The sequence below is a fragment of the Anolis sagrei genome, chromosome 2 (genome assembly GCF_037176765.1).
Source record: "Anolis sagrei isolate rAnoSag1 chromosome 2, rAnoSag1.mat, whole genome shotgun sequence".
In the NCBI taxonomy this organism is placed as follows: Eukaryota; Metazoa; Chordata; class Lepidosauria; order Squamata; family Dactyloidae; genus Anolis; species Anolis sagrei.
Window position 1 is genome coordinate 176,499,456 of NC_090022.1, and position 26,339 is coordinate 176,525,794.

Consider the following 26,339-nt stretch of genomic DNA (forward strand, 5'->3'; position numbering starts at 1 on the left):
TGAGTTGTCAGAAGTGGACTATTAGATTATGATGACCCAGCTATCAGTGATGTAGGCACTTAAAGGCAATCATACAATAAATGGTTGCTCTGGTGAGTCCAGGAGCTAATGCCTCTGCTGCCGCCACAGTTCCTGGATCCACTGTGTGCCATACTACCCCCTCCCTTCAAAAAGCCCACTTCGAGTTTCCAGAAGCTTTTAGGAAAGAATTCTCTTATTCCTAGTTAAAATAAGATATGTTGTGGCATTACATTCTGTTTTAATGCTGACTTGTGCTTCCAGTAGTATGTTTTAGGCAGGAATTACTGGAGTGGGAGCTGTGTTGGAAAAATAAGTGAGAGGCACATGAAGTCAACAGACTGTGGCCCCTTCTACACTGTCATATAAAATCCAGATTATCTGCTTTGAACTGGATTATATGGCACTGTAGACTAAACGCCCTTCCACACAGCTATGTTGTTGTTAATTCGTTCAGTCGTTTCCGACTCTTCGTGACCCCATGGACCAGTCCACACCAGAGCTCCCTGTCGGCCGTCACCACCCCCAGGTCCTTCAAGGTCAATCCACACAGCTATATAACCCAGAATATCAAGGCCAATAATCCATAATATCTGCTTTGAATTGGGTTATCTGAATCCACAGTGCCATATAATCTAGTTCAATGTGGATTTCATATACCTCTGTGGAAGGGGCCTGAAATAATCCAGTTCAAAGCAGATAGTGTGGATTATCTACTAATGGAGCCCCCGGTGGCGCAGTGGGTTAAACCCCTGTGCCGGTATGACTGAAGCCAGGTCACAGGTTCGAATCTGGGGAGAGGCGGATGAGCTCACTCTACCAGCTCCAGCTCCTCATGCGGGGACATGAGAGTAGCCTCCCACAAGGATGATAAAAATCGGTGGTGCAGTGGGTTAAACCCCTGTGCTAGCACGACTGAAGACCGACAGGTCACAAGTTCGAATCGGGGGAGAGGCGGAGGAGCTCCCTCGATCAACTCCAGCTCCTCATGCGAGGACATGAGAGAAGCCTCCCACAAGGATGATAAAAATCGGTGGTGCAGTGGGTTAAACCCCTGTGCCAGCACGACTGTAGACCGACAGGTCACAGGTTTTAATCCGGGGAGTGGCGCATGAGCTCCCTCTATCAGCTCCAGCTCCTCATGCGGGGACATGAGAGAAGCCTCCCACAAGGATGATAAAAACATCAAATCATCCGGGCGTCCCCTGGGCAACGTCCTTGCAGACGGCCAATTCTCTCACACCAGAAGCGACTTGCAGTTTCTCAAGTCGCTCCTGACACGACGGGAAAAAAAATCTACTTTAATAATCTGGATTATATGGCAGTGTAGAAGGGGCATGTGTCTTGCCCATGAGTGCTTTAGAAATACAGTCAGATCTCTGTATCTACAGATTCAGCCATCGACAGCTTGAAACTAGAGGTATATTTTTAATATTCCAAAAAGCAAAGCTTGATTTTTCCATTTCATATAAGGGACACCATTTTACTATACCGTTGTGTATAATAGGACATGAGCATTCACAGATTTTGGTGACTATGGGGTGATCCCGGAACCCAACCACTGTACCATCTTTTCCTGTAATAGAAGACAATTATGCAAAATGAGATAGATATTTGTAGATATTTGAATTTGCATTCTTCTTCTGAGCACTCATTTAGCTTTCCCCCCATGCGGAGTAAACAGCCCTACTGACATAGTCTTATTTCACTTACAATTGATCCTTGCTGCTTATTATGTTGGACATTTCACAGTGCACAGTACTCTTAAGATGTGTTCCCTTCTGTTCATAATATCTCCCTTATATGCTGCTGCGGTAATGTCCCTGACCTTACTCTGACCTCAGCTCATCACTTAATCTACTTCCCTGTCCTCACCTCAGCTTCTGTGAATATGAGAGAAATTATTGTTTCCCTGAATTTCATTCTATAACTTCATATCCCCGGAGTCATTTTCCCATCCCCATGAATCATGCCTACTGGAAACACTGCTCTTTCAAAAAAAAAACCCTATCGTCTTTGTTAACTCCTTTGAAACTCAGATTTTGTATTTGAAGTATTCTAAGCATTGATATTTCCTTTAACCTGCTATATTGCTCTTTTCAAAAAATAACGTAAAAATCTGAAATGTCAACTTTTGGTGATGTGACGGATAACATTTACCAGTTCCTCCCAATGCATGTTATTTCTTTTAAGGGATCACTGTGGGAAGGTTTTGGACTTTTTAAAAAGTAAGACAACATCCTATTTTAGTTGGAATGTGCTACTATGCTCAGTATCAGGGATATCGATCCTTCAGTGCTTTTTGACCATGCTGGATTATGGGGTATGCCACCAGAATTGAAATGTTTATCACATGCTGCTAGATTTATGGCTAGATGCATAGGTAGGAGAAACTAATGGCTGAGCCATAATAATAATAATAATAATAATAATAATAATAATACTTTATTTTTCCCCACCACCATCTCCCCAAGGGGACTCGGAGCAGCTTACATGAGGCCAAGCCCGACAACACATCAATAAAACAAAAAGCAATAAGCAAAAACAATACAATTAATATAACTCACATATAAACAATAACACACAAGGATTTAAAAACCTATGGCCGGGCCAAATATAATAGTTTAAAATGTAACAAATAAACGCTGGGCATGAACAGACGTAGGATATATCTGGTAGGAGGTTTTTAAAAGAAATGAAGGGAGAGCAACTGAACGAGTGGTTAAAGTGCTTCTGAGGACATTTTGCTGGGAATTTTTCCTTATTCAGGGAAGGCACACTGGAACAGCCATGTTTTCAGGCTCTTTCTAAGGACTGCCAATGTGGGGGCTTGCCTGATATCCTTAGGAAGTGAGTTCCAGAATCGGGGGAGCCACCACAGAGAAGACCCTCCTCCTTGTTCACACCAATCGCACCTGCAAAGGGGGCAGGAGCAAGAGCAGGGCCTCTCTGGATGATCGAAGAGATTGCATGGGTTCGTACTCAGAAATGCGGTCACACAAAGGCATTCCAAAAGATGTGGATATGCAGACCCTGATTCCTTGCTGTAAAGACAATGACCATTGTATCTCCAGACATTTCCCCATGCTGGGAAGACCAAGAAAGGGTCCCAGAAATATCTATTGATGATGAGAGTGCAATCAAAGCTTCTTCCTAAACTTTTGTCCCATGGATAGCCAAGATCCCCAAAAGGGGGGTTGACTGCTCCCTGTAAGGCGCTCCAGTTAGTAACCTATCTGCCGCCCATTGTACCAATTGAAATTTCCGAGCCATCTTCAAGGGCAGTCCCACGTAGAGTGCATTGCAGTAATTCAATCTGGAGGTGACTAAGGCATAGACCACCCTGGCCAGATCCGACTTCACGAGGTACGGTCACAGCTGGAGCACGAGTCTTAATTGTGCGAAGGCCCTCCCAGCCACCATCCACGCCCGGGCTTCAAGCGTTAATGATGAGTCCAGGAGGACACCCAAGCTATGGACCTGTGATTTCAGGGGGAGTGCAACCCCATCCAGCACAGGTTGCCACCCTATACCCCGATCCGGCTTACCTAGGTAATGGAATAGTATCCTAAAAAGTTGTTTTTTCAGTAAAGGGTAATTAGCTGTTTTGACCCTTTATTGAAATAATAACTTTTAAGGACATTATCCCACACATCCAACATTCTCCATGTTTTAACACTTCTAAAACATTTTAAAAATGCAGTTAATCAGATCCTGTCACACGATGTAGGGAGACCCCTCCCCTCCATCTACTATGCTCTGTGGAAGATGGGTAGAAATTGTCTCTGTTCTCAGGAATTGCTTTGAAATGGGAGAAAACGTCAACAAGCACAGGGGATGGGATCTGTCAGGTTCGCTCTTATTGGATTGATTTGGTGACGTGGGGGAATGGGCATTGCTATGGGTGGTGTCCTACGAATCACTGGTGCCCCAGTAGTCTCCCAAAATCCAGCTGCAATTGATTCTTGCTTTGCACAATATTTTTATTTTATTTTATGCATTCATTAGAAATTATGTTACTTTAGGACAGTGGGTCTCAACCTGTGGGTCCCCAGATGTTTTGGCCTTCAACTCCCAGAAATCCTAACAACTGGTAAACTGGCTGGGATTTCTGGGAATTGTAGGCCAAAACACCAGGGGACTCACAGGTTGAGAACCACTGCTTTAGGAGATCCCTACTTTGGCATCTCAAAGTTCCAAAACTCATGAGATTTCAAAGATCTTAAGGGGTTCTCTTTGAAAAAGGGAGCGGGCAGGAACTGTACTCGCTCATGTGAGAAATCTGAAAATGGATAATTTTGGAACATGGGGCCAGAAACAACAACGTGGGTGGGGAATCAAAAACAATATGCTTCAATTTCTAACACTATGGGACATGACTCAGCAGTAATGTGACACTCCCCCTCCTCATGGGATGAAGTCCTTAGTGACTCTATATACTCAGTGTATATGTTTTTAAAGTTCTGTTCTCTGAGGAGGCAAAAAATAAAACCACTTTTTTGCCCGGTGAATAGAGGTCCAAATCTGGTACATGATTTACTCCCTGAAATTGTTTTCTTACTTCTCTGCCAGCCCTATCCTTTGAATCAAACTTGATTAGGAATCTATTCCCAATGGATGTAGCATATCTGGACTTCAGTAAGGCTTTTGACAAGGTCCCCCATGACCTTCTGGCAAACAAACTAGTCCAATGTGGGCTAAGCAAAACTACAGTTAGGTGGATCTGTAATTGGTTAAGCAAACAAACCCAGAGGGTGAGTCTCCCCAATGCTTCCTCTTCATCCTGGAAAGAAGTGACGAGCAGAGTGCCATCAGCACAGTTCCGTCCTGGTCCTGTTCAACATCTTTATTAGTAACTTAGATCAGTGGTTCTCAACCTGTGGTTCCCCAGATGTTTTTGGCCTTCAACTCCTAGAAATTCTAACAGCTGGTAAACTGGCTGGGATTTCTGGGAGTTGCAGGCCAAAAACATCTGGGGACCCCAGGTTGAGAACCACTGACTTAGATGAAGGCTTAGAAGGCATGATCATCAAGTTTGCAGAAACACCAAATTGGGAGGGATAGGCAATACCCCAGAGGACAGGAGCAGAATTCAAAACGATCTTAACAGATTAGAGAGATGATTGGCCAAAACTAACAAAATGAAGTTCAACAGAGGAGAAAACAAGATGCTCCACTTAGGCAGAAAAAAATGAAATGCAAAGATACAGAATGGGGGGTGCATGGCTCGTGTGAAAAAGATCTTGGAGTCCTCATGGACAACTAGTTAAACATGAGCCAACAATGAGATGCGGAGGCAAAAAAAGCCAATGGGATTTTGACCTGCATCAATAGGAGTAGTGTCTAGATCCAGGAAAGTCATGCTACCCCTCTATTCTGCCTTGGTTAGACCACACCTAGAATATTGTGTCCAATTCTGGGCACCACAATTGAAGAGAGATATTGACAAGCTGGAAAGTGTCCAGAGGAGGGCGACAAAAATGATCAAGGGTCTGGAGAAAAAGCCCTATGAGAAGCAGCTTAAAGATCTGGGCATGTTTAACTTGAAGAAGAGAAGTCTGAGAGGAAACATGATAGACATGTATAAATATGTGAGAGGAAGTCATAGGGAGGAGGGAGCAAGCTTGTTTTCTGGACTAGGACGCAATGGAACAAGGGCTTCAAATTACAAGAAAGGAGATTCCACCTGAACATTAGGAAGAACTTCCTGGCTGTGAGAGCCGTTCAGCAGTGGAACTCTCTGACTCTTAGTGTGGTGGAGGCTCCTTCTTTGGAAGCTTTTAAACAGAGGCTGGATGGCCATCTCTTGGGGGTGCTTTGAATGCAATTTTCCTGCTTCTTGACGGGGTTGGACTGGATGGCTCACGAGGTCTCTTCCAACTCTATGATTCTATGAGTCTATGTTTTGAGTGGAACACACCCATGTGAGTAACCATGAAAATAGTATAGTGAGGGCATTTGGATGGAAGTAGCTTAGCCTTTGTTCCTTCTGAATTGTTTGCTGCCTGGAGACATCCTTCGTCTGGGTGGTGTTCACTAACCTTTGATTTCTCCTATGATTCTATGAGGTCTCTTCCAACTCTATGATTCTATGTTTTGAGTGGGACACACCCATGTGATTCCATCTGAACATTAGGAAGAACTTTCTGACTCTGAGAACCATTCAGTAGTGGTACTCTCTGCCCCGGAGTGTGGTGGAGGCTCCTTCTTTGGAAGCTTTTAAACAGAGGCTGGATGGCCATCTGTTGGGGGTGCTTTGAATGCAATTTTCCTGCTTCTTCTTGGCAGGGGGTTGGACTGGATGGCCCATGAGGTCTCTTCCAACTCTAGGCTCCTGTGATTCTATGAGGTCTCTTCCAACTTATGATTCTATGTTTTGAGTGGGACACACCCATATGGTTCCATCTGAACATTAGGAAGAACTTCCTGACTGTGTGAGCTGTTCAGCAGTGGAACTCTCTGCCTCGGAGTGTGGTGGAGGCTCCTTCTTTGGAAGCTTTTAAGCAGAGGCTGAATGGCCATCTGTCAGGGGTGCTTTGAATGCAATTTACTCCTTCTTGGCAAGGGGTTGGACTGGATGGCCCATGAGGTCCCTTCCAACTCTAGGATTCTATCTATATATTAAAAATGCTCTGTGCATAATGAGTACCTTAAAAACAAAAGAACCAATGAACGAAATCACACCAAATTTGGCAACAAAACATCGCACAACACAAGGAGTGATCATTACTCAAAAATTTATGATTTTGTCATTTGGGAGTTGTAGTTGCTGGGATTTATAGTTCACCTACAATCAAAGAGCATTCTGAACTCCATCAATGGTGGAATTGAACCAAACTTGGCACATAGAACTCCCATGACCAACAGAAAATACTGGAAGGGTTTGGTGGGCATTGACCTTGAGTTTGGAAGTTGTAGTTCACCTACATTCAGAGAGCACTATGGACTCAAACAACGATGGATCTGGACTAAACTTGGCACGAATATTCCAAATGCCCAAATATGAACACAGATGGAGTTTGGGGGAAATAGACCTTGGCATTTGGGAGTTGTAATTACTGGGATTTATAATTCACCTACAACCAAAGAGCGTTCTGAACCCCACCAATGACAGAATTGGGCCAAACTTCCCACACAGAACCCCCATGACCAACAGAAAATACTAAAGGCCATCCAGCCCAACTCCCTTAACCAGGGCAAGAAAACATAATCAAAACCCTCCTGACAAAGAACCATCCAGCCATAGATAGAGATAGATATGATTCACACACACAGATATAGTATCATAGATTTGAAAGGGACCCCTGAAGAAGGACAATTATATGTTGCATGTTCCAGAGTAGGCAAACCAGACAATCTCCACATCAACACTGACAAAGAAACAACAAGAAATACTGTTTACCCACAAGCACAAAGACAGTACATATATTAGAAACCAACACTTTCTCATTACTTTATTTTCCAGATCAACAGACTGGGCCACAGCAATGCGTGGCAGGGGACAGCTAGTGATTCTATAATTCTGCTCAATGTATTTTCTAAATCCATCATTTTCTATGGTCTGTGACACAGTTCTTGACCCAGGCTTTGACAGCATGCCTTTGCCCAGTGCCTTTTCAAAAAGTGTGTGCTCTTGTGTACCTTCTCCATTCTGCAGGTTCCACTGGACCAAGGATGGGAATGAGTTTAATCCGAATGAGGTGCCGGGGATGACGCAACGGAAAGGCTCGGGGACCGTAGTCATCACCACAAACAACGGGAACGTGGCCTCCAAGTTCAAAGGGCTGTACCGGTGCTATGCCACGAACTCCCTGGGCACGGCCATGAGCTATGAGAGCCGCATCATTGCTGAGAGTGAGTTTCCCCACCGCCAATTTCCCCACCCGCTCTTCAGCCACAAATGCACACACTCCATAATATCCCTTGCCCAGGCTTTGCTGAGGCAGCTTATTCCCGACCCTACAAATGACTGCAGTTCAGCACACTCACATCGACACACTATTTGGGCCATAAATTTCTCCCCTTCCCCCTCTTGCAATAAATGTCTTCTCCTTGGCTCTCTTCCCCTCCCTCCGCTCCTTTTACCTGCCTGGACTCCCTGGAGTGCAGCTGGTTGCTCTTGTTTCCACAGCAACGGTTGCCATGGTTTCCTGGTGTCGGGTGATGTAATTGCCAGTCTTCTCCATCAGCACCTCCCCGGGCCCCCTCCCCTTTCCCTCCCCCCTCCACAACCTATAGAGTTTTTCAAAAATAATATAAAATAAGACGATTGTGAAAAGAAGGGAAGCGATTGTGCGCAAGAGGAGGCGTGCTATTGATCCGAGGAAAGATGATGCCACCGAAGAGTTTAAAGATCGAGAAAAGGAGAGCAAGGTTTTTTTTCAAGCAACATTCCCTGTTGCATTAAAAAAAATGGGAAGTTCTTTTTAATTTGTATCTCCCCAAAGAGAGCATTCTGGCCTTTGCCACATATTGCGGTAAGAAGTCGCATTGTGGCCTCCAAAGTGAGCAATTGTTTGCACGGATAATATTCTGGGAACTCACTTTAGGACCAAACATATTGCTGAAGGAAGGCAGGTGAGGGGCTGAATACCCACTCCTTTTTTTTGAAGGACAGGGCATTGGAATCTGTAGTTTATCCAGACTCTGCTTACAACTCCCATCATCCCTCACCAGCATAGATTGTGATGCATAATGATGAGAACTAGAGCTCTGTGATGGTTGCAGGGTCACATCTCTGCCTTGGTTTTTATTTATTCATTTATTTATTTGCTGTATTTGTATACCGCCTTTCTCAGCCAATCGGCGACTCAAGGCGGTTTCCAACAAATCAGTACATATAAAAACATAATACAGATTAAAACATTAAACAATATAAAACATCACAAAAGCAATAAAAACAACATCATTAGCGTCTCGTTATTATCAAGCATTGTCCAGTTCCATTGTCAAATTGTTCGATTTCCTATATTAGCTACTCTGCATTTGTAAACACTTGCTCGAACAGCCATGTTTAACTTGCCTTTGAAACGTTAAGAGGGAGGGAGCAGATCTAATCTCCCTTAGCCGAGGGGCCACCACTGAGAAGGCCCTGTCTCTCGTCCCCGCCGAACGTACTTGAGACGAAGGCAGGACCGAGAGCAGGGCCTCCCCAGATGATCTTGGAGTCCTTGATGGTTCGTAAGGGGAGACACGTTCGGACAGGTAAGTTGGGCCAGAACCGTTTAGGGCTTTATAGGCCAAAGCCAGCACTTTGAATAGTAGCAAACCGGCAGCCAGTGGAGCTGGCGCAACAAGGGGGTCGTATGTTCCCTGAGTGCCAGTCCTGTTAGCAACCTGGCTGCTGTTCGTTGGACTAGTAGAAGCTTCTGGACCATCTTCAAAGGCAACCCCACATAGAGAGTGTTGCAGTAGTTTATACGGGATGTAACCAGAGCGTGGACTACTGTGGCCAAGTCAGACTTCCCAAGGTTTTGTTGCTGTTGAGTGCCTCCAAATTGACTCTGACCTATGGCAACCCTGCCATAGGGTTTTCTTTATAAGATTTCTTCAGAGGAGGTTTACTATAGCCTTCTTAGGCAGAAAGGGTGTGATTTGTCTAAGGTGAATTCCCCTAGCCTTCATCTCCTAGGTCAAGCTTCAAATTATTATTCTTATTTGAAACACAAGAAGATGAGTCCACAGCAGACACTCTGCTGGCTGTTGAATTGGATCACACGTCGGACACTTCTCAAGTGCCTAGGACTGTGTGATGTATCGGCGAATAATGTGTGCAGATCCCAGTAAGGTGGCCTTCTGCAGCTGGCAGAAGGTAATTTTGTCAGCGCCGATTGTGTTGAAGTGCAGGCCAAGGTCTTTAGGCACTGCACCCAGTGTGCCAATCACCACTGGGACCACCTTGACTGGCTTGTGCTAGAGTCTTTGCAGTTCGATCTTTACATCCTCATATCTTGTCAGCTTTTATATCTATCTATCTATCTATCTATCTATCTATCTATCTATCTATCTATCTCCGTTCTCGGGAGCACAATATTCTAAATAAAAACAATTAAATATATATATCTTGTCAGCTTTTCCAGTTGTTTCTCTGCAATCCTGTTGTCACCTGGGATTGCGACATCGACATCCATACTTTGTTTTTTAACACGACACTGACAAGATTACCATCTGCCAGCTGCAAAAGGCCACCTTACTGGGATCTGCACACATTATTCGCCGATACATCACACAGTCCTAGACATTTGGGAAGTGTCCGACGTGTGATCCAATACAACAGCCATAATAATAATAATAATAATAATAATAATAATAATAATCTTTATCTATACCCCGCCACCATCTCCCCAAAGGGGACTCGGGGCAGCTTACATGAGGCCAAACCCAGAAATACATTAAAGCAAAATAAATACAAAAAGACAAAAATAACATCACAATAAAATAAGTAAAAACATAAAAGTACAATAAAACAGTGCAAAGTAACAAAATGAAAAATCAAATGCAATGGGCAGGCCAAATGTACGACATAAAATGATAAAACTCTAGATGAGATAAAAATTAAAAAAGGTATCTTTGTAAGGGAGGAGCTCGTAGGGGACGGAATAGTGGAGACAGGCCTTCAGAAAGGTGGAGGGAAGTGTAATATGAGGACATTATGGGAGGAACAACAAGAAAGAAAAGGATGGTCACTCTCCAAAGTCACAATTGAAGAGCCAAGTTTTGAAATCCTTCTTGAAGGCTGCTAGGGTTCGGGCTTGCCTAATCTCACCACATAGTGAGTTCCAAAATCACTATACAAAGCTGTCTTCCGCTGTAGCGTTTCCCTAATCTCTAGGTCCTCCAGATCAAGGGCCCTTCCACACAGCCATATAACCCACAATATCATGGTAGATAATCCACACTATCTGCTTTGGACTTGGTTATCTGTGTCCACACTGCCATATATTGTGGATTATCTACTATGATATTGCCTTGATATTCTGGGTTATATGTCTGTGTGGAAGACCTTTTCAATATGGCAGGACAGCTCAAGACAAGGTGATGCCCCTGACTATTCCATACGGAGAAGCTGACAGGGATTAGATGGCATCCGCTACGACTCTTGAGGCAACATTTTAAGTAGCCAATTTAAGTAGCCATAAGTAGCCTACCGCAGACTATGTGGGACAACTAAAACTACTTTCCAAACAGAGGTAAACAGCTAGGGAGCTCCCATAGATGTCCTCCCCTTCCATCTTCAGCTACTTATCTAATGGTAGGGCCAGTCAGCTCAGGGTCAGGGCCAAATGAATAACTTCCCCTGAAGTCACAGGTCCGCAGTTTGGGGGTCCTCCTGGATTCTTCACTTACGTTTGAGGTTCAGGTGTCGGTGGTGGCCGGGAGGGCCTTTGCACAATTAAGACTTGTGCGCCAACTGCAACCGTATCTCGGGAAGGCGGATCTGGCCAAAGTGGTCCACGCCTTAGTCACCTCTAGACTGGATTACTGCAATGCACTCTATGTGGGGCTGCCCTTGAAAACGGCCCAGAAATTCCAGATGATCCAACGGGCGGCAGCCAGGTTGTTAACTGGGGCTCCTTACAGGGAGCGGTCAACCCTTCTGTTCAAGGAGCTCCACTGGCTGCCATTCATTTACCGGACCCGATTCAAGGTGCAGGTTCTTACCTACAAAGCCCTGAACAGTTTGGGACCTGCCTACCTGCGTGACCGCATCCCCATATACGAACCCACACGATCCCTTCGATCATCCGGAGAGGCCCTGCTCTCAATCCCACCAGCATCGCAGGCGCGATTGGTGGGGACGAGAGAGAGGACCTTTTCAGTGGTGGCCCTTCGACTCTGGAACTCACTCCCTAAAGACATCAAACAGGCCTCAACTCTGGCAGTCTTCAGGAGGAGCTTGAAGACGTGGTTGTTCCAGTGTGCCCTCCCGGAATAATGATCCCATAGCACTTTGTCCTCCAAAGCACTTTACATTTCTTTAGGTCTGCTCGTATGCCATTCCACAAACACCATTATCACCTTTTTGTCCATGTCCCAGCATTACTTCCAATTTTAACTTTACATTTGGCCTTCCCACTGTTTTTAACTGTGTGTTGTCTTATTGATAATGTTGTATATTTTATTGTCTATGTTTTTTTATTGCTTGTATTTATGTATTGTGGGCTCGGCCTCATGTAAACCGCACCGAGTCCCTTGGGGAGACGGTAGTGGGGTACAAATGAAGTATTATTATTATTATTATTATTATTATTATTATTATTATCCTTATATGAGCTGCTTTCTCCTCTGAGATTTAGGATTAAGTGAGGAGAACATCACTCAACCAGTCCTGGAGCTACAAAGCCTTGCACTATTGTATTTTCAACTTCTAAACATGGCAATTTTTCCCAGAACAAGTTGGGCCCCTTCCACACAGATGTATAAAAGCTACATTGAACTGGATTATATGACAGTGTGGACTCAGATAACCCAGTTATCTGAGTCCACACTGCCATATAATACAGTTCAATGTAGATTTTATACAGCTGTGTGGATGAGGCCTTTGGGACAAGGTTGTGGGTGAAGGGTTATGTGCTTCCTGGACATCTTTTGGGTATGTAACCTAACTCTACAACCCTTTCCTCTGGGAGGCTCAGCCTCTTTTATACCTTGAAGACTGTGGTATAAAAAACCAGTAATTGATTTCGGGTGGGGGGTTGTCTTCAAAATTATCTCTTAAAAGGATAAGGCATCTTATATAAGAGTATAGGATGGAGATATTAGAGTTGTCCATTCACACATTCCTACTGTCTTTCCTTGCAAATATAAACATTGTTTGGGAATTAAGATCCCTGCCCATATTTTTCCAGCTAGTGCTCAGCTGTTATTAATATTTTATTGCTCCTATGTTCAGTCCACCTTTTAAATAAATAAATACGTTTAGTCCTATCCTCACCTGCTGCACTTTGCTCACAAATGTCTCCCTTTGTACCCCACTTTTCTTGATTTCCAGGTGCCCCACAGTGGCCGAAAGAGAAGGTGGCGCCCATTACGGTGGAAGAAGGGACACACACAATCTTGCCTTGCAACCCACCTATCAGTGCCGTTCCTCCCAAAATCTACTGGCTGAATAGCAGTGAGTATTGCCGACCTAATTCCCGGAGATTTTTTAGCTGTGATCGTTGTGGAAGATCCGAGGCAGGGTGGCCAAATGCTGATGCACTAAATCAGAAATGCTGACAGTAAGCCTGCTATTTTGAGAAAACATCTTGGGATTTCTTTTTCAGAAATAGTAGGACTGGATTCTGAACTCAGATTGGATTTGTGGGAGAGTAGTTACTGGCAGCACACATGCTCTCCCACGTTCAGCTATCATCTGAGGCCCCTTCCACACAGCTGTATAAAATCCACATTGAATTGGGGCCCCTTCCAGACACCTGAATAAAATCCCAATTACCTGCTTTTAACTGGGATATATGGCAGTGTAGACTTAAGTATTCCAGTTCAAAGCTGATATTGTGGGTTACTCTGCCTTGATATTTTAGGTTATATGTCTGGGTGAAAGGGCCCTGGATTATATGGCACTGTGGGCTCAGATAACTCAGTTCTAAGCAGATATTGTGGATTTTTTTTTCATGTCAGGAGCAACTTGAGAAATTGCAATTTGCTTCTGGTGTAAGAGAATTGCTTCTGGTGTAAGAGAAGGACGTTGCCCAGGGGACACACGGATGTTTGATGTTTTATCATCCCGTGGGAGGTTTCTCTCATTTATTTATTTATTTACAGTATTTATATTCCGCCTTTCTCACCCCGCAGGAGACTCAGGGTGGATTACAATGTACACATATATGGCAAACATTCAATGCCAAAGACACACAACAGATATAGACAAACAGTCAGGGGCTATTTAATTTTTTTCTGGCCACCAGGGGAGCTGTCGCTTTCATCATCCATCTGCGACACTGATGAAGTACTTCCGCATTCCCCGTATGCTTTTGCTGGAGTGCTTTGTGGAGTCTTTTTATGGCCTCGTATATTTTGTTAAATTAGCCTCCCCACACATAGGTGGTACCTAATTTTCCTACTTGACAGATACAACTGTCTTTTGGGTTGCAAAGGTCGACAGTAAGCTACACAATTGGTCGGAAGTTCACTCCAACCCGGGCAGGCTTCGAACTCATGACCTTATGATCAGAAGTGATCTTAATGCAGCTGACATTCAGACAGCTGCGCCACAGTCCTGGTGCATGTCATGTCTCATGTCCCCACATGGAAAACTGGAGCTTGACAGATAGGAGCTTACCCCATTCCCTGGATTCGGACTGCCAACCTTTCAGTCGACCAGTTCAGCTGGCACAAGTGTTTACCATTTCACCACTGGAGGTTCCTTGTAGTTTATCTACCTGGATATTGTGGCTATATGGCTGTGTGGAAAGGCCCTGAATTAGTTAGTATAGACACAGTAGTGAAATAGACGATCTGATCAGCTGGACTTACCTTATGAAAGGTAGCTGTAATATATCTCTGGCTGTTTTGCCTGAACTCAAAAGTAATTAAATTAGTTACCATTCAGTCGCTTTGAAAAATCAGAAGGCTGGAAGCCTCTGGCCAATAACATAAAACACACCTAATTAATGAGGCTATGTATTCCCACTCCCTCTCAGAAATGATGCGACTAATCCAAATCAGTTACAGTTCCATAAGAAAAGAAGTGACATTCTCCCTTATTACCTTTTGTTGGGTTATATTATATTTTGTTATATACAGGAATTAATTACAAATGATTCACTGATTGCAAGCAATTATAGGCAGTCTCCAAGTTACAAACATCTGACTTATATATGACATTGGGAAGGGAAATTCACTCCTGAAAGAATTATCACGGGGAAAGGGGGCCTCCACTGATGTTTTAGCACCACTCCAAAAATTTCGAAATGCAGTTATCACAGGGACCAGGCATGTAGCCTGGAGGGGTGGGGTGGGGTGGGGGCTTGAGGGGCTTCACCCCCCCCCCCCAATTTTCAGGGTGGTCCTCGAGAAGGCCTTATTGGTACATTAATATCATGATCTGATCACCATGATCAATATATCCCATATGCATGGGGGTATTGGGATAACGATACAAAAGGTTTGCTAGGGTAGATCCTCACCCCCCCTCTCCGAAATCAAACTCAGCCCCCCCCCCTGAATCAAACTACCCCCCCCCCCCAAATCAAAATCCTGGCTACGGGCCTTACAGGGATGGAAAGTGTATGAAACCTTCTGAATAGGGGCACAGACAACTAAACAAAATGTTATAATGCTATCTAGAACTAATAATAATAATAATTGGCTGGAGTTACACTTTAAAATGTTCCTGTTCTGACTCACATGCAAACATAAGAACAAACCTGTAGAACTTATTTTGTCCGCAACACAGGGATTGCCTGTACTTCCCAGGCCTTGTTTGAAAATCAAATTTAAATCACATTCAGTAAGAGCACACAAAAGTCTTGTACCATATTAAAATACTTAATATTTATTTTAGGATATATCTTTGTGAACTACAGCATTGTTTATCAGATGCAAATGCCGAATGGGTGGTTTAATAAGGAGTAGGGAAAGTGGAAGTTGCAGGTGACCTGAGCCCAGTTTATGAATCGCATCCCTTTGTATTGTGTCCCACTCTCTCTTGCTTTCACCAGGGATTGAACACATCATGCAGGATGAACGAGTAACCATAGGCCAGGATGGGAATCTTTACTTCGCCAATGTGCAGATGACGGACAGCCGACCAGACTACATTTGCAACGCTCATTTCCAAGGTCCCCGCCTCATCATCCAGAAAGAGCCCATTGAACTGAAAGTTACAACAAGTAAGTTTGGAGACTGAGAAAACAATGGCTAATTACGGGGATAAGCGGGTGCATTTCTACCTTTTGCTCACTCAGTTTGATTTTTGGGTAAATAAAGATGCTGATGATTGGTATCATGCTTTCTCTCTCTAAAAAGGAAAACCAGAGTGGCTCAAGAGACTTAAAGTGTCTCTTTGATGTAACTTCTTGAATTGGCATGGATTCTGAAATCGTGTGATGTTGTATTTTTGCTCTGACTGCCCTTTTGTGTATACTTTATTTGTTCAATGAATTGTCTCCTGTCTTTTCCCCAAAATAAGATTGAAGGCTGCTTCCAATCATTTAAAAATATCAAGCTAAAACATTAATGTATACATGTTAAAGGATTATATCAATGTTGTTAAATATAATCAAAAGCACTTAAAGCAGAATCTAAAATATAATTTCCAATAAATATGGAAAATACACCATACCACTTAATAATAATAATAGTGATGCCTTTTATTTGTTACCCACCTGTCCTAACAGCTTGAGGTGGGGTGCAGCTGTCAAAACATATGCACATAAAATACATACAATAAATAAGATAAAATACACACCATTATAAAAACGTACACCAAACTCAGGGTACAAAATCAACATCTAGCAATAATAGAATGCAAATACAAACCTCAGGTTTCAAAGTTGACTACATAGGCCTGCTAGAAGAATTAAGTCTTTCATTTTGTTTTATATTCTGACAGCTGATTTACCTGTCAGGGCTCTTCTGGCAGGTTATTCCAGTGTTCTGGGGCAGCCAATGAAAAGGTCCTCTGGGTGATGGTTGCCAGTCAGATTCTGGGTGGCTGGAGTAAGCGTCCCTCAGTGTCCAAAGGGATGTACTTTATACACATAAATAAAATTCATGAAGTGCCCTAAATAAAACACAACTTCACCTGCCAATGGAAAGAAAGGGTGTGTGTGTGTAAATATAGGACAGAAAGAAGAAGTGTGTATAAGAGGATGACGATTAAGGCAGACCTTATTAACATGAGGCCTTGAGATATTTTGAACTATAACTTGTGATGTAGATCATCTTGAGGCTCTTGAGACTGATGTGTTTACTGATAATTTAGAGAGGATTGTGGGATTGCCTGTGGAATTTCCTGGGGCACAAAGTGATGCAATTCTAGTCAGGGGATTGATGCTTCTCTTGGTAAGAATTCTGCCTTGAAAAGTACAAGGCTTCAAGATCAGTTAGAGGAGCCAGAAACTGCAACATTAGATAAGGAGTCGGGCAAAGAATTAAGTGATACAGAAGGCTCCTGGGAGAAAACACCTGGTGCTATGGAAATCAGCAAAAGTCTTTGTTTACAGAACAGAGCAGAGAATAGGCATCGCAGGTCAAAGCGATTACCTGAGAAAGTGGTGGAGAAAATGCATGGGAAATGAAATACTTTCATGGGTGGCTATTAATTAGCAAGTTGTTTACCTAAGAGTCAGTTCAGGCAACATAGTGTTTGAGTGAGAAGCTAGGCTTGAATTCTCTGGTTCTTGTTTCAAGTCAAGCCTTTGGTTTTGGTTTCAAGTATTATGGGTGTTTTTTTGTTCCTGTTTTTGTATTCATGATCAAGTTTTATTAAGTATGCCTTGTGCTTGTAAATTTAAGCTGTTCTTGTGATTTTTTGGCTATTCCTGGACTGTATTACCTTTGAATCTGTATGATACGTTTGGATTCTTATTGGATTATTGCTTATTGCTAAACCTTTTTGGATATACATCTTCTTGTTATTTATTATTCTTTCCTATACTTTTGATGTATTTTTACAGTAAACTGTTTGCTTATATTCTGGACTCTTGCATGGAGCTGTGGTCATAGATGTTTCCAGGTCTGTGGTGCAACAACACCAATAACCACTTTGTTTCTGGGAATGAGTGGGAGTTGTAGTTCAATTCCCCTGGAGATTGTCTTTGAGGCAGTGGGTAAAGCTGCAAATAGTGATGGCTATCTCTGAGAAGAAATCAGTGGGACCACCAACTCATCTCTGCAGTTTTGTGTTGGAAATAAGGGATTTATTTCTTCTGCCACAGTCTGTGTCACATAATCACTGGTGGCTCCTTTATTTACTTTGTATTATAAATTGGAGAACACAAAAGTTAAAACAATACATAAAAAATACGATAAACAGTATTTATTTATTTATTTCAAATATTTGCACCCTGCCCTTCTCAACCTCCGGGCGAGGGGGGGGGGGGGGCTTCTAGCCAGCACAATTTGAGTACATAATAATACATAATAAAACCAATAATTGCATACAATTAAAACATTAAATCCATTCAATTTGAAATGTGATTAGATATAACAGCCTTATGGCCTTAGCTAGCCGAGATTCTGAGATTGGAGACTCCATCAAGCTTACCATAGCAATTTGTCCTTAGTGTCAATTACCATAGCAATTTGTCCTCATTGTCATTATCCTTGTCAGCATAGTCACCCGAAGGCCTGGTCCCACATCCATGTTTTCAACTTTTTCTGAAAGAGAGGAGGGATGAAGATGATCTAATTTCCCCAGGGAGCGAATTCCACAGGTGGGGGGCCACTACCGAGAAGGCCCTCATCCCCACCAGGCATGTTTGTGCCAGAGGCGGGGCCGAGAGCAGGGCCTCCCCAAAAGATCTTAAATTTCAAGGTCGAACGTAGAAGGGGATACGTTCAGACAGGTACACCGGGCTGGAACCGTGTAGGGTTTTATAGGTCAAGACCAGCACTTTGAATTGTTCCTGGAACTGGATCATCAGCCAGTGGAGCTGACATAGCAGGAGGGTGGTATGCTCCATGTATGATGCTCCAGTGAGTAGTCTAGCTGCTGCCCGTTGGACTAGTTGGAGTTACAACTAGTCCAACTATGTGTGGTTCAAAGGCAACCACACATAGAGCGCGTTGCAGTAATCTATTCAGGATGTATTAAGAGTGTGGACCACTGTGGCTAGATCATATTTCCCAAGATACTGGCACAGCTGGCACACAAGTTTTAATTGTGCAAAAGCTCTCCCAGCCACAACTGAGACCTGGGGTTCCAGGCTCAGCAATGAGTCCAAGATCACTCCCAAGCTGTGAACCTGCATCTTCAGGGGGAGTGTAACCCCATCTAACACAGGCTGTATAACCTTATGCCCTGTTCGGCCTTACAACTGACCAGTAGGACCTCTGTCTTGTCTGGATTCAATTTCAATTTGTTAGCCCTCATCCAGTCCGACACAGCTGCCAAGCTCCAATTCAAAGTCCGAAGAGCCTCCTTGGTAATGCGTAGAAAGGAGTGACAGATTTGGAGGACACCTGCATAGAGATAACACCTAATTCCGAAACTCCAGATGATCTCCCCCAGCGGCTTCATGTAGATGTTAAACAACATCGGGGACAATATTGAGCCCTGTGGGACTCCACAGAACAAGGGCTGTGGGGTCAAACAGGTGTCACCCAATAACACCTTCTGGGACACCTTCTGTCTAACACCTTCTGTCCCCCGAGATAGGACGGGAGCCACTGCAGGACAGTACCTCCAAGTTCCATGTATTCGAGGCGTCCCAGAAGGATATGGTGGTCCACGGTATCGAAGGCCACTGAGAGATCCAGCAGAATGAACAGGGGCACACTTCCCCTGTCAAGTTCCGGGCGAAGGTCATCCACCAAGGCGACCAAGGTTGTCTCAGTCCCATGCCCTGGCATAAAGCCAGACTGTGCCGAATCTAGATAATCAGTGACTACCAGGAACCCCTAGATCAGTGGTTCTCAACCTGGGGTCCCCAGATATTTTTGGCCTACAACTCCCAGAAATCCCAGCCATTTTACCAGCTGTTAGGATTTCTGGGAGTTGAAGGCCAAAAACATCTGGGGACCCCAGGTTGAGAACCACTGCCCTAGATCATTTATATTTAAAAAGCCAATTCCATCTCATGATCCTAATAGTGGTAGAGAGGGTGAGTCACCATTTTCACAGAAACTATCTCTGCCTTCTCCTCTTGGACTATGGGCCCCTCCACAGCTTGGTCTGTGTGTGGAAGCAGTCAAGACCACCAATTGTTTAGTAAGAGTCCTAGCATATTGCATTTAATTCACTCTGTTGGGTGTCTTACTGCACAATCACTATCCCTTCTTTCTCTTCCACAGCCAACACTTTATCACACAAGAAGCCAATGCTAATCATGCCGGAAAAGCAGCAGACTACGTATGTGGCAAAAATGGGCGAGTCCTTGGTCCTGGAGTGCATCGTGGCTGGACTGTAAGTTGTTGGGGAAGATTGTTTGTTGACAGAGAACGGTATTGCTGGAAAAGACCCTGGAGGTGCCATCCTATGTGTTTCATTTTCAGAACAAAGTCCTATTGAGCTCAATGGGTCTTACTCCCAGATTCATGTGTAGGGTGGCATCCTAAGGCCCCTTCTACACTACCATATAAAATCCAGATTATCCACTTTGAAATGGATTATATGGCAGTATAGACTCAGATAATCCAGTTCAAAGCAGATCATGTGGATTATTTGCTTTGATAATCTGAATTATATGATAGTGTAGAAGGGGCCTAAGGCACTATCAGAGATTCATGGTGAAGAACTCTGACAATGGTGGCTAGCCAGTGAATCAGCTCATACAGCGTTGGTGATAATATGTTTTTAAGACATCTTGAATCTCTAGATGTCTTAGACCCCTTCTATACTGTCCTTATATCCCAAGATTTGATCCCAGATTACCTATTTTGAACTGATTATATGAGTCTCCACTGTCATATAACCTGGGGTAAGCAAATAATCTGGAATCAAATCCTGGGATATAAGAATTGTATATAAGGCCTTAGACTTCAGCTCCCAGAGACCCCAGAAAGAGAATGGTCAATTGCAAGTGGAAATGAGAATTGTAGTCTATTCTGCCTTAGTTACACCACACCTGGAATATTGTGTCTAATTCTGGGCACCACAATTCAAGAGAGATATTGAGAAGCGGGAATGTGTCCAGAGGAGGGCGACTAAAATGATCAAGGGTCTGGAGAACAAGCCCTACGAGGAGCGGCTTAAGGAGCTGGGCATGTTTAGCCTGAAGAAGAGAAGACTGAGAAGAAATATGATAGCCATATATAAATATGTGAGAGGAAGTCACAGGGAGAAGGGAGCTTCCCTGGAGACTAGGACATGGAACAATGGCTTCAAACTACAAGAAAGGAGATTCCACCTGAACATTAGGAAGAACTTCACTACAAGACTTGTAGAATGACTACAAGAGAGCCATTCAGCAGAGCCATTCAGCAGTGGAACTCCCTGCCCTGAAGTGTGGTGGAGGCTCCTTCTTTGGAAGCTTTTAAACAGAGGCTGGATGGTCATCTGTCAGGGATGCTTTGAATGCAATATTCCTGCTTCTTGGCAGGGGTTGGACTGGATGGCCCATGAGGTCTCTTCCAACTATGATTCTATGAGTCGATGATTCTGTTATTCTAGTCCAGCATAAGTGTGAGGCGGAGGTTCTCCAGGCATAAGGTCATGTATTATTCTTTATGCTCTGGCTAATTCACAAATATGCCTGGTATTCTCCCTAAAATTATCTAAATCAGTGTGGATTCATTCATCTTGCAACTACCTACTGTTGCAGAATCCCTGTGAATTGCACATGAAAAATCTAACCTCCTCCTAAACCATCAATTAGCAGATATCGTCAATGCTCTCCAATTTCTCTGTAAGTTTATGGAGCATCCCTGCCTTTCTTTTGACTTACAAACATTCTCCTTTGGTTGTCCGGAGCCTATTCTGACTCACCACAGACAGCCAGGTGAACAAGCCTTCCCAATATTCATTTAATGAGATCTGTTCCTCCTGCGTCCTTTCTTGCCAGCAAGCCTGTGACTCATGTCTGTAGGATGAGCTATCCATCTGGCAATCGCATTAGGTTTAACAAAAGTGACTTTGCTTTTTTCCCTGCCGCTCCCTAAAAGCTGTATGGATCTTTTGGAGTCCTGCAAATGAAAAATTCAGAACGTAGTTTTCTAACTAAGGTTTGAGTTAGGAAACTTGAACAAAAAAATCTATATTTGCTATATCTATATGATCACTTTCAGTGCCTCCCATATTTACTTTATCAGCAGATTTCAAAAATATGTATCTTTTATAGAGGCAAGACTGAAAACTTCCCTAAAGATAGTACCTTGCAGTATTTTTATTGTGGTTCACAGTAATTGCTTTCTTCGTATTCACAACTTTGCTGGTTCTATTAATGCATTGAATAATTAAAACTTGTACAATCTGTGCAAACATAGGTAAGTGATGCGGATTACCTGAGGCAATAAAATTAGAGCATTGTTCTCTCTTTTTTTGCAATTAATTTTTATATTGAAAGAGTATACAGTTACATGGAAAGTGGGGGAATATTAGGTTCTTGTAGGTTTTTTCGGGCTATAGGGCCATGTTCTAGAGGCATTTCTCCTGACGTTTCGCCTGCATCTATGGCAAACGTCAGGAGAAATGCCTCTAGAACATGGCCCTATAGCCCGAAAAAACCTACAAGAACCTAGTGATTCCAGCCATGAAAGCCTTCGACAATACATTGGGGGAATATTGTAAAGAAGATAGAAAAGTAGGAAATAAGCTGGGGTAGAGAGGGAAAAACAACAACAACGAAAAACAAGAAACAAGAAGCATTAAAAAACCTGTCCATAGGGTGCAAAGAAATTTATTTATTTATTTAGAAGTTTTATATACCGGTCTTCTCACCTCCGAGGAGGTGGTGTATATGAACACTGTATATGTGTTCATATACAGTAATATACAAAACAGCACAATGCATCATCATTATACATTAAAATATAAAGTACAATAAAAACATCATCACATTACACAAGCCAAGTCGTCAATACAGTTACAATTCATCGCCATCCTGAAGGGCTAGAAGGCATGATGATCAAGTTTGCAGACGACACCAAATTGGGAGGGATAGCCAATACTCCAGAGGACAGGAGCAGAATTCAAAACGATCTTGACAGATTAGAGAGATGGGCCAAAACTAACAAAATGAAGTTCAACAGGGACAAATGCAAGATACTCCACTTAGGCAGAAAAAATGAAATGCAAAGATACAGAATGGGGGACAATGCCTGGCTCGAGAGCAGTACGTGTGAAAAAGATCTTGGAGTCCTCGTGGACAACAAGTTAAACATGAGCCAACAATGTGATGTGGCGGCAAAAAAAGCCAATGGGATTTTGGCCTGCATCAATAGGAGCATAGTGTCTAGATCTAGGGAAGTAATGCTACCCCTCTATTCTGCTTTGGTTAGATCACATCTGGAATATTGTGTCCAATTCTGGGCACCACAATTCAAGAGAGATATTGACAAGCTGGAATGTGTCCAGAGGAGGGCGACTAAAATGATCAAGGGTCTGGAGAACAAGCCCTATGAGGAGCGGCTTAAGGAGCTGGGCATGTTTAGCCTGAAGAAGAGAAGGCTGAGAGGAGATATGATAGCCATGTATAAATATGTGAGAGGAAGCCACAGGGAGGAGGGAGCAAGCTTGTTTTCTGCTTCCTTGGAGACTAGGACACGGAGCAATGGCTTCAAACTACAAGAGAGGAGATTCCATCTGAACATTAGGAAGAACTTCCTGACTGTGAGAGCCGTTCAGCAGTGGAACTCTCTGCCCCGGAGTGTGGTGGAGGCTCCTTCTTTGGAAGCTTTTAAACAGAGGCTGGATGGCCATTTGTCAGGGGTGATTTGAATGCAATATTCCTGCTTCTTGGCAGGGGGTTGGACTGGATGGCCCATGAGGTCTCTTCCAACTCTTTGATTCTATGATTCTATGATTCTATGTAGACAAGGGTTATTGACTCAATCATCAAATGCCATATTCCAAAGCCAGGTTTTTATTAGTTTTCTAAAGGTCAGGAGGGAAGGAGCAGATCTAATCTCTGGTGGGAGGGAATTCCAAAGCCAAGGGGCCACCACCGAGAAGGCCCTCTCCCTCGTTCCCACCAGACGCGATTGCGAAGCGAGAGCAGGGCCCTCCAGAAGATCTTAGTAACCTTGATGGTTCATAGGGGAGAAAGGGGGAAAAAGAGGGGGGGGGGGGAGAAAAAGAAAGGACTTCCATCTAGTCTTTGAAGTTCTTATGTTAATTTTTTTCGGCTCTATTGTTAGGGAAGTTGCTTCCCTATTTTGATACTTCTTTATTTTCAGTTCACTTCTTTCAAGTAATTATCTCTATTTTTCATTGTTTAAAGTAGCTTTTTACCAAATCTCAATTTGTGTGTATTTTTTGGAATTGCATCGTTTGGCGACAGCCAGTAAGTTAGTTCATCCATATTCATTATTACCAGTATTTTATTTTGCTAATCTTCTCTTGGAGGTATTTCTTTCTGTCTCCAAGCCTTAGCATATACAATTCAAGCTGCGGTGGTTAGATATAGTTGAAATGTATATCCATGTTTTTCTCTCCTTCAAAATCAAGCATTCCAAGCAGGAAATACTCTGGCTCCTTTTTATTTGTATTTTAAGAATCTTTTGTATATCATTGTGTATCATATGCCAAAATTCTTTAGCATAGAGCAGTGGTTCTCAACCTGGGGTCCCCAGATGTTTTTTGCCTTCAACTCCCAGAAATCCTAACAGCTGGTAAACTGGCTGAGATTTCTGGGAGTTGTAGGCCAAAAACATCTGGGGACCCCAGGTTGAGAACCATTGGCATAGAGCATAGTTCTCAACATGTGGGTCCCCAGACATTTTGGCCTACAACTCCCAGAAAGCCCATCCAGTTTACCAGCTGTTAGGATTTCTGGGAGCTGAAGCCCAAAACATCTGGGGACCCACATGTTGAGAACCACTGAATTAGAGTAATATCAAAGATAGATGAATGCAGGACAGGCTAATCTACTGATAGAGAGTTTCATTTGCAGGCTTCATCCAAATGAGCAGGAAAATATATTTCTGCACAGGACAGTAAAATTAGAGGTTTGATTATTGGACTATGGCTGCAGGAGACCAAGATTCAAATTCTCACTCACTCAGCCAAGGAGACCATGAGTGACATTGGACAAGTCATGTCCTCAGTCTTTGAGGAAAGGAACAACAAACCTCCTCAGAATAAACGTCACCAAGAAAGTCCTGTGATGAGCTCACCTTAGGCTCACCCCAAGTCAGAAGTGATTTGAAGATGCATAACCATAAAGTGAAACGGGTCTTTGGATTTTTCACCTTTGACTGATATTAGCTGGCCAAAAGATTTTTGGTCTAAGTGAATGGAAAAAGCGTTAAGTGACACTTTGCAACCCCCCCCCCCCCCCAAAAAAAAAAAAAAACCCAGGACGAGCTGATATAGGTTGCCATAGGCACTGGTATCCTTCTGATCATTTGTTGACATCTAGCTAAATATTTTAGTAGCTCTGATAGCGTGGGTTGTAGTCATCTGACAGAGAATTGACTCATGTGCTGCCTGCTAACAGTGTCACATAGTTTTAAAAATCTTGGTTGATGAATTGCCATGAAATTTTAATGACCTTAAATCTGTTACCCTGCTGTTGGGAAAAACATATTAAACAGAGTCATTAGAGGACAGTCCTATAAATGTCTATTCAGAACATTGATTTCAATGGGATATGCTCTCAATGGGATGGAGCCCCTGGTGGGACATTGATTTCAATGAACATTGATTTCAATGGGATATGCTCTTCAATGGGATATGCTCTCAATGGGATGGAGCTCCCGGTGGGACATTGATTTCAATGAACATTGATTTCAATGGGATATGCTCTTCAATGGGATATGCTCTCAATGGGATGGAGCCCCCGGTGGGACATTGATTTCAATGAACATTGATTTCAATGGGATATGCTCTTCAATGGGATATACTCTCAATGGGATGGAGCCCCCGGTGGGACATTGATTTCAATGAACATTGATTTCAATGGGATATGCTCTTCAATGGGATATGCTCTCAATGGGATGGAGCCCCTGGTGGGACATTGATTTCAATGAACATTGATTTCAATGGGATATGCTCTTCAATGGGATATGCTCTCAATGGGATGGAGCCCCCGGTGGGACATTGATTTCAATGAACATTGATTTCAATGGGATATGCTCTTCAATGGGATATGCTCTCAATGGGATGGAGCCCCTGGTGGGACATTGATTTCAATGAACATGGATTTCAATGGGATATGCTCTTCAATGGGATATGCTCTCAATGGGATGGAGCCCCTGGTGGGACATTGATTTCAATGAACATTGATTTCAATGGGATATGCTCTTCAGTGGGATATGCTCTCAATGGGATGGAGCCCCCGGTGGCACAGGGGGTTAAACCCCTGTGTCGACAGGACTGAAGACCAACAGGTCGCAGGTTTGAATCCGGGGAGAGCACGGATGAGCTCCCTCTATCAGCTCCAGCTCCTCATGCGGGGACATGAGAGAAGCCTCCCACAAGGATGATAAAACATCAAATCATCTGGTGTCCCCTGGGCAATATCCTTGCAGACGGCCAGTTCTCTCACACCAGAAGC

General features: G+C 43.4%; 1 protein-coding gene across 1 annotated transcript in view; it reads left to right on the forward strand.

Annotated features, from left to right (window-relative positions):
* Positions 1-26,339, forward strand: part of L1CAM (L1 cell adhesion molecule) — a 214,721-nt gene that overhangs the window by 95,421 nt on the left and 92,961 nt on the right. Inside the window, exons 5-8 of the mRNA XM_067464195.1 lie at positions 7,676-7,872; positions 13,010-13,132; positions 15,681-15,851; positions 19,978-20,089. Coding sequence (XP_067320296.1) covers positions 7,676-7,872; positions 13,010-13,132; positions 15,681-15,851; positions 19,978-20,089 — 603 coding nt within the window. The remainder of the gene's footprint in view (positions 1-7,675; positions 7,873-13,009; positions 13,133-15,680; positions 15,852-19,977; positions 20,090-26,339) is intronic.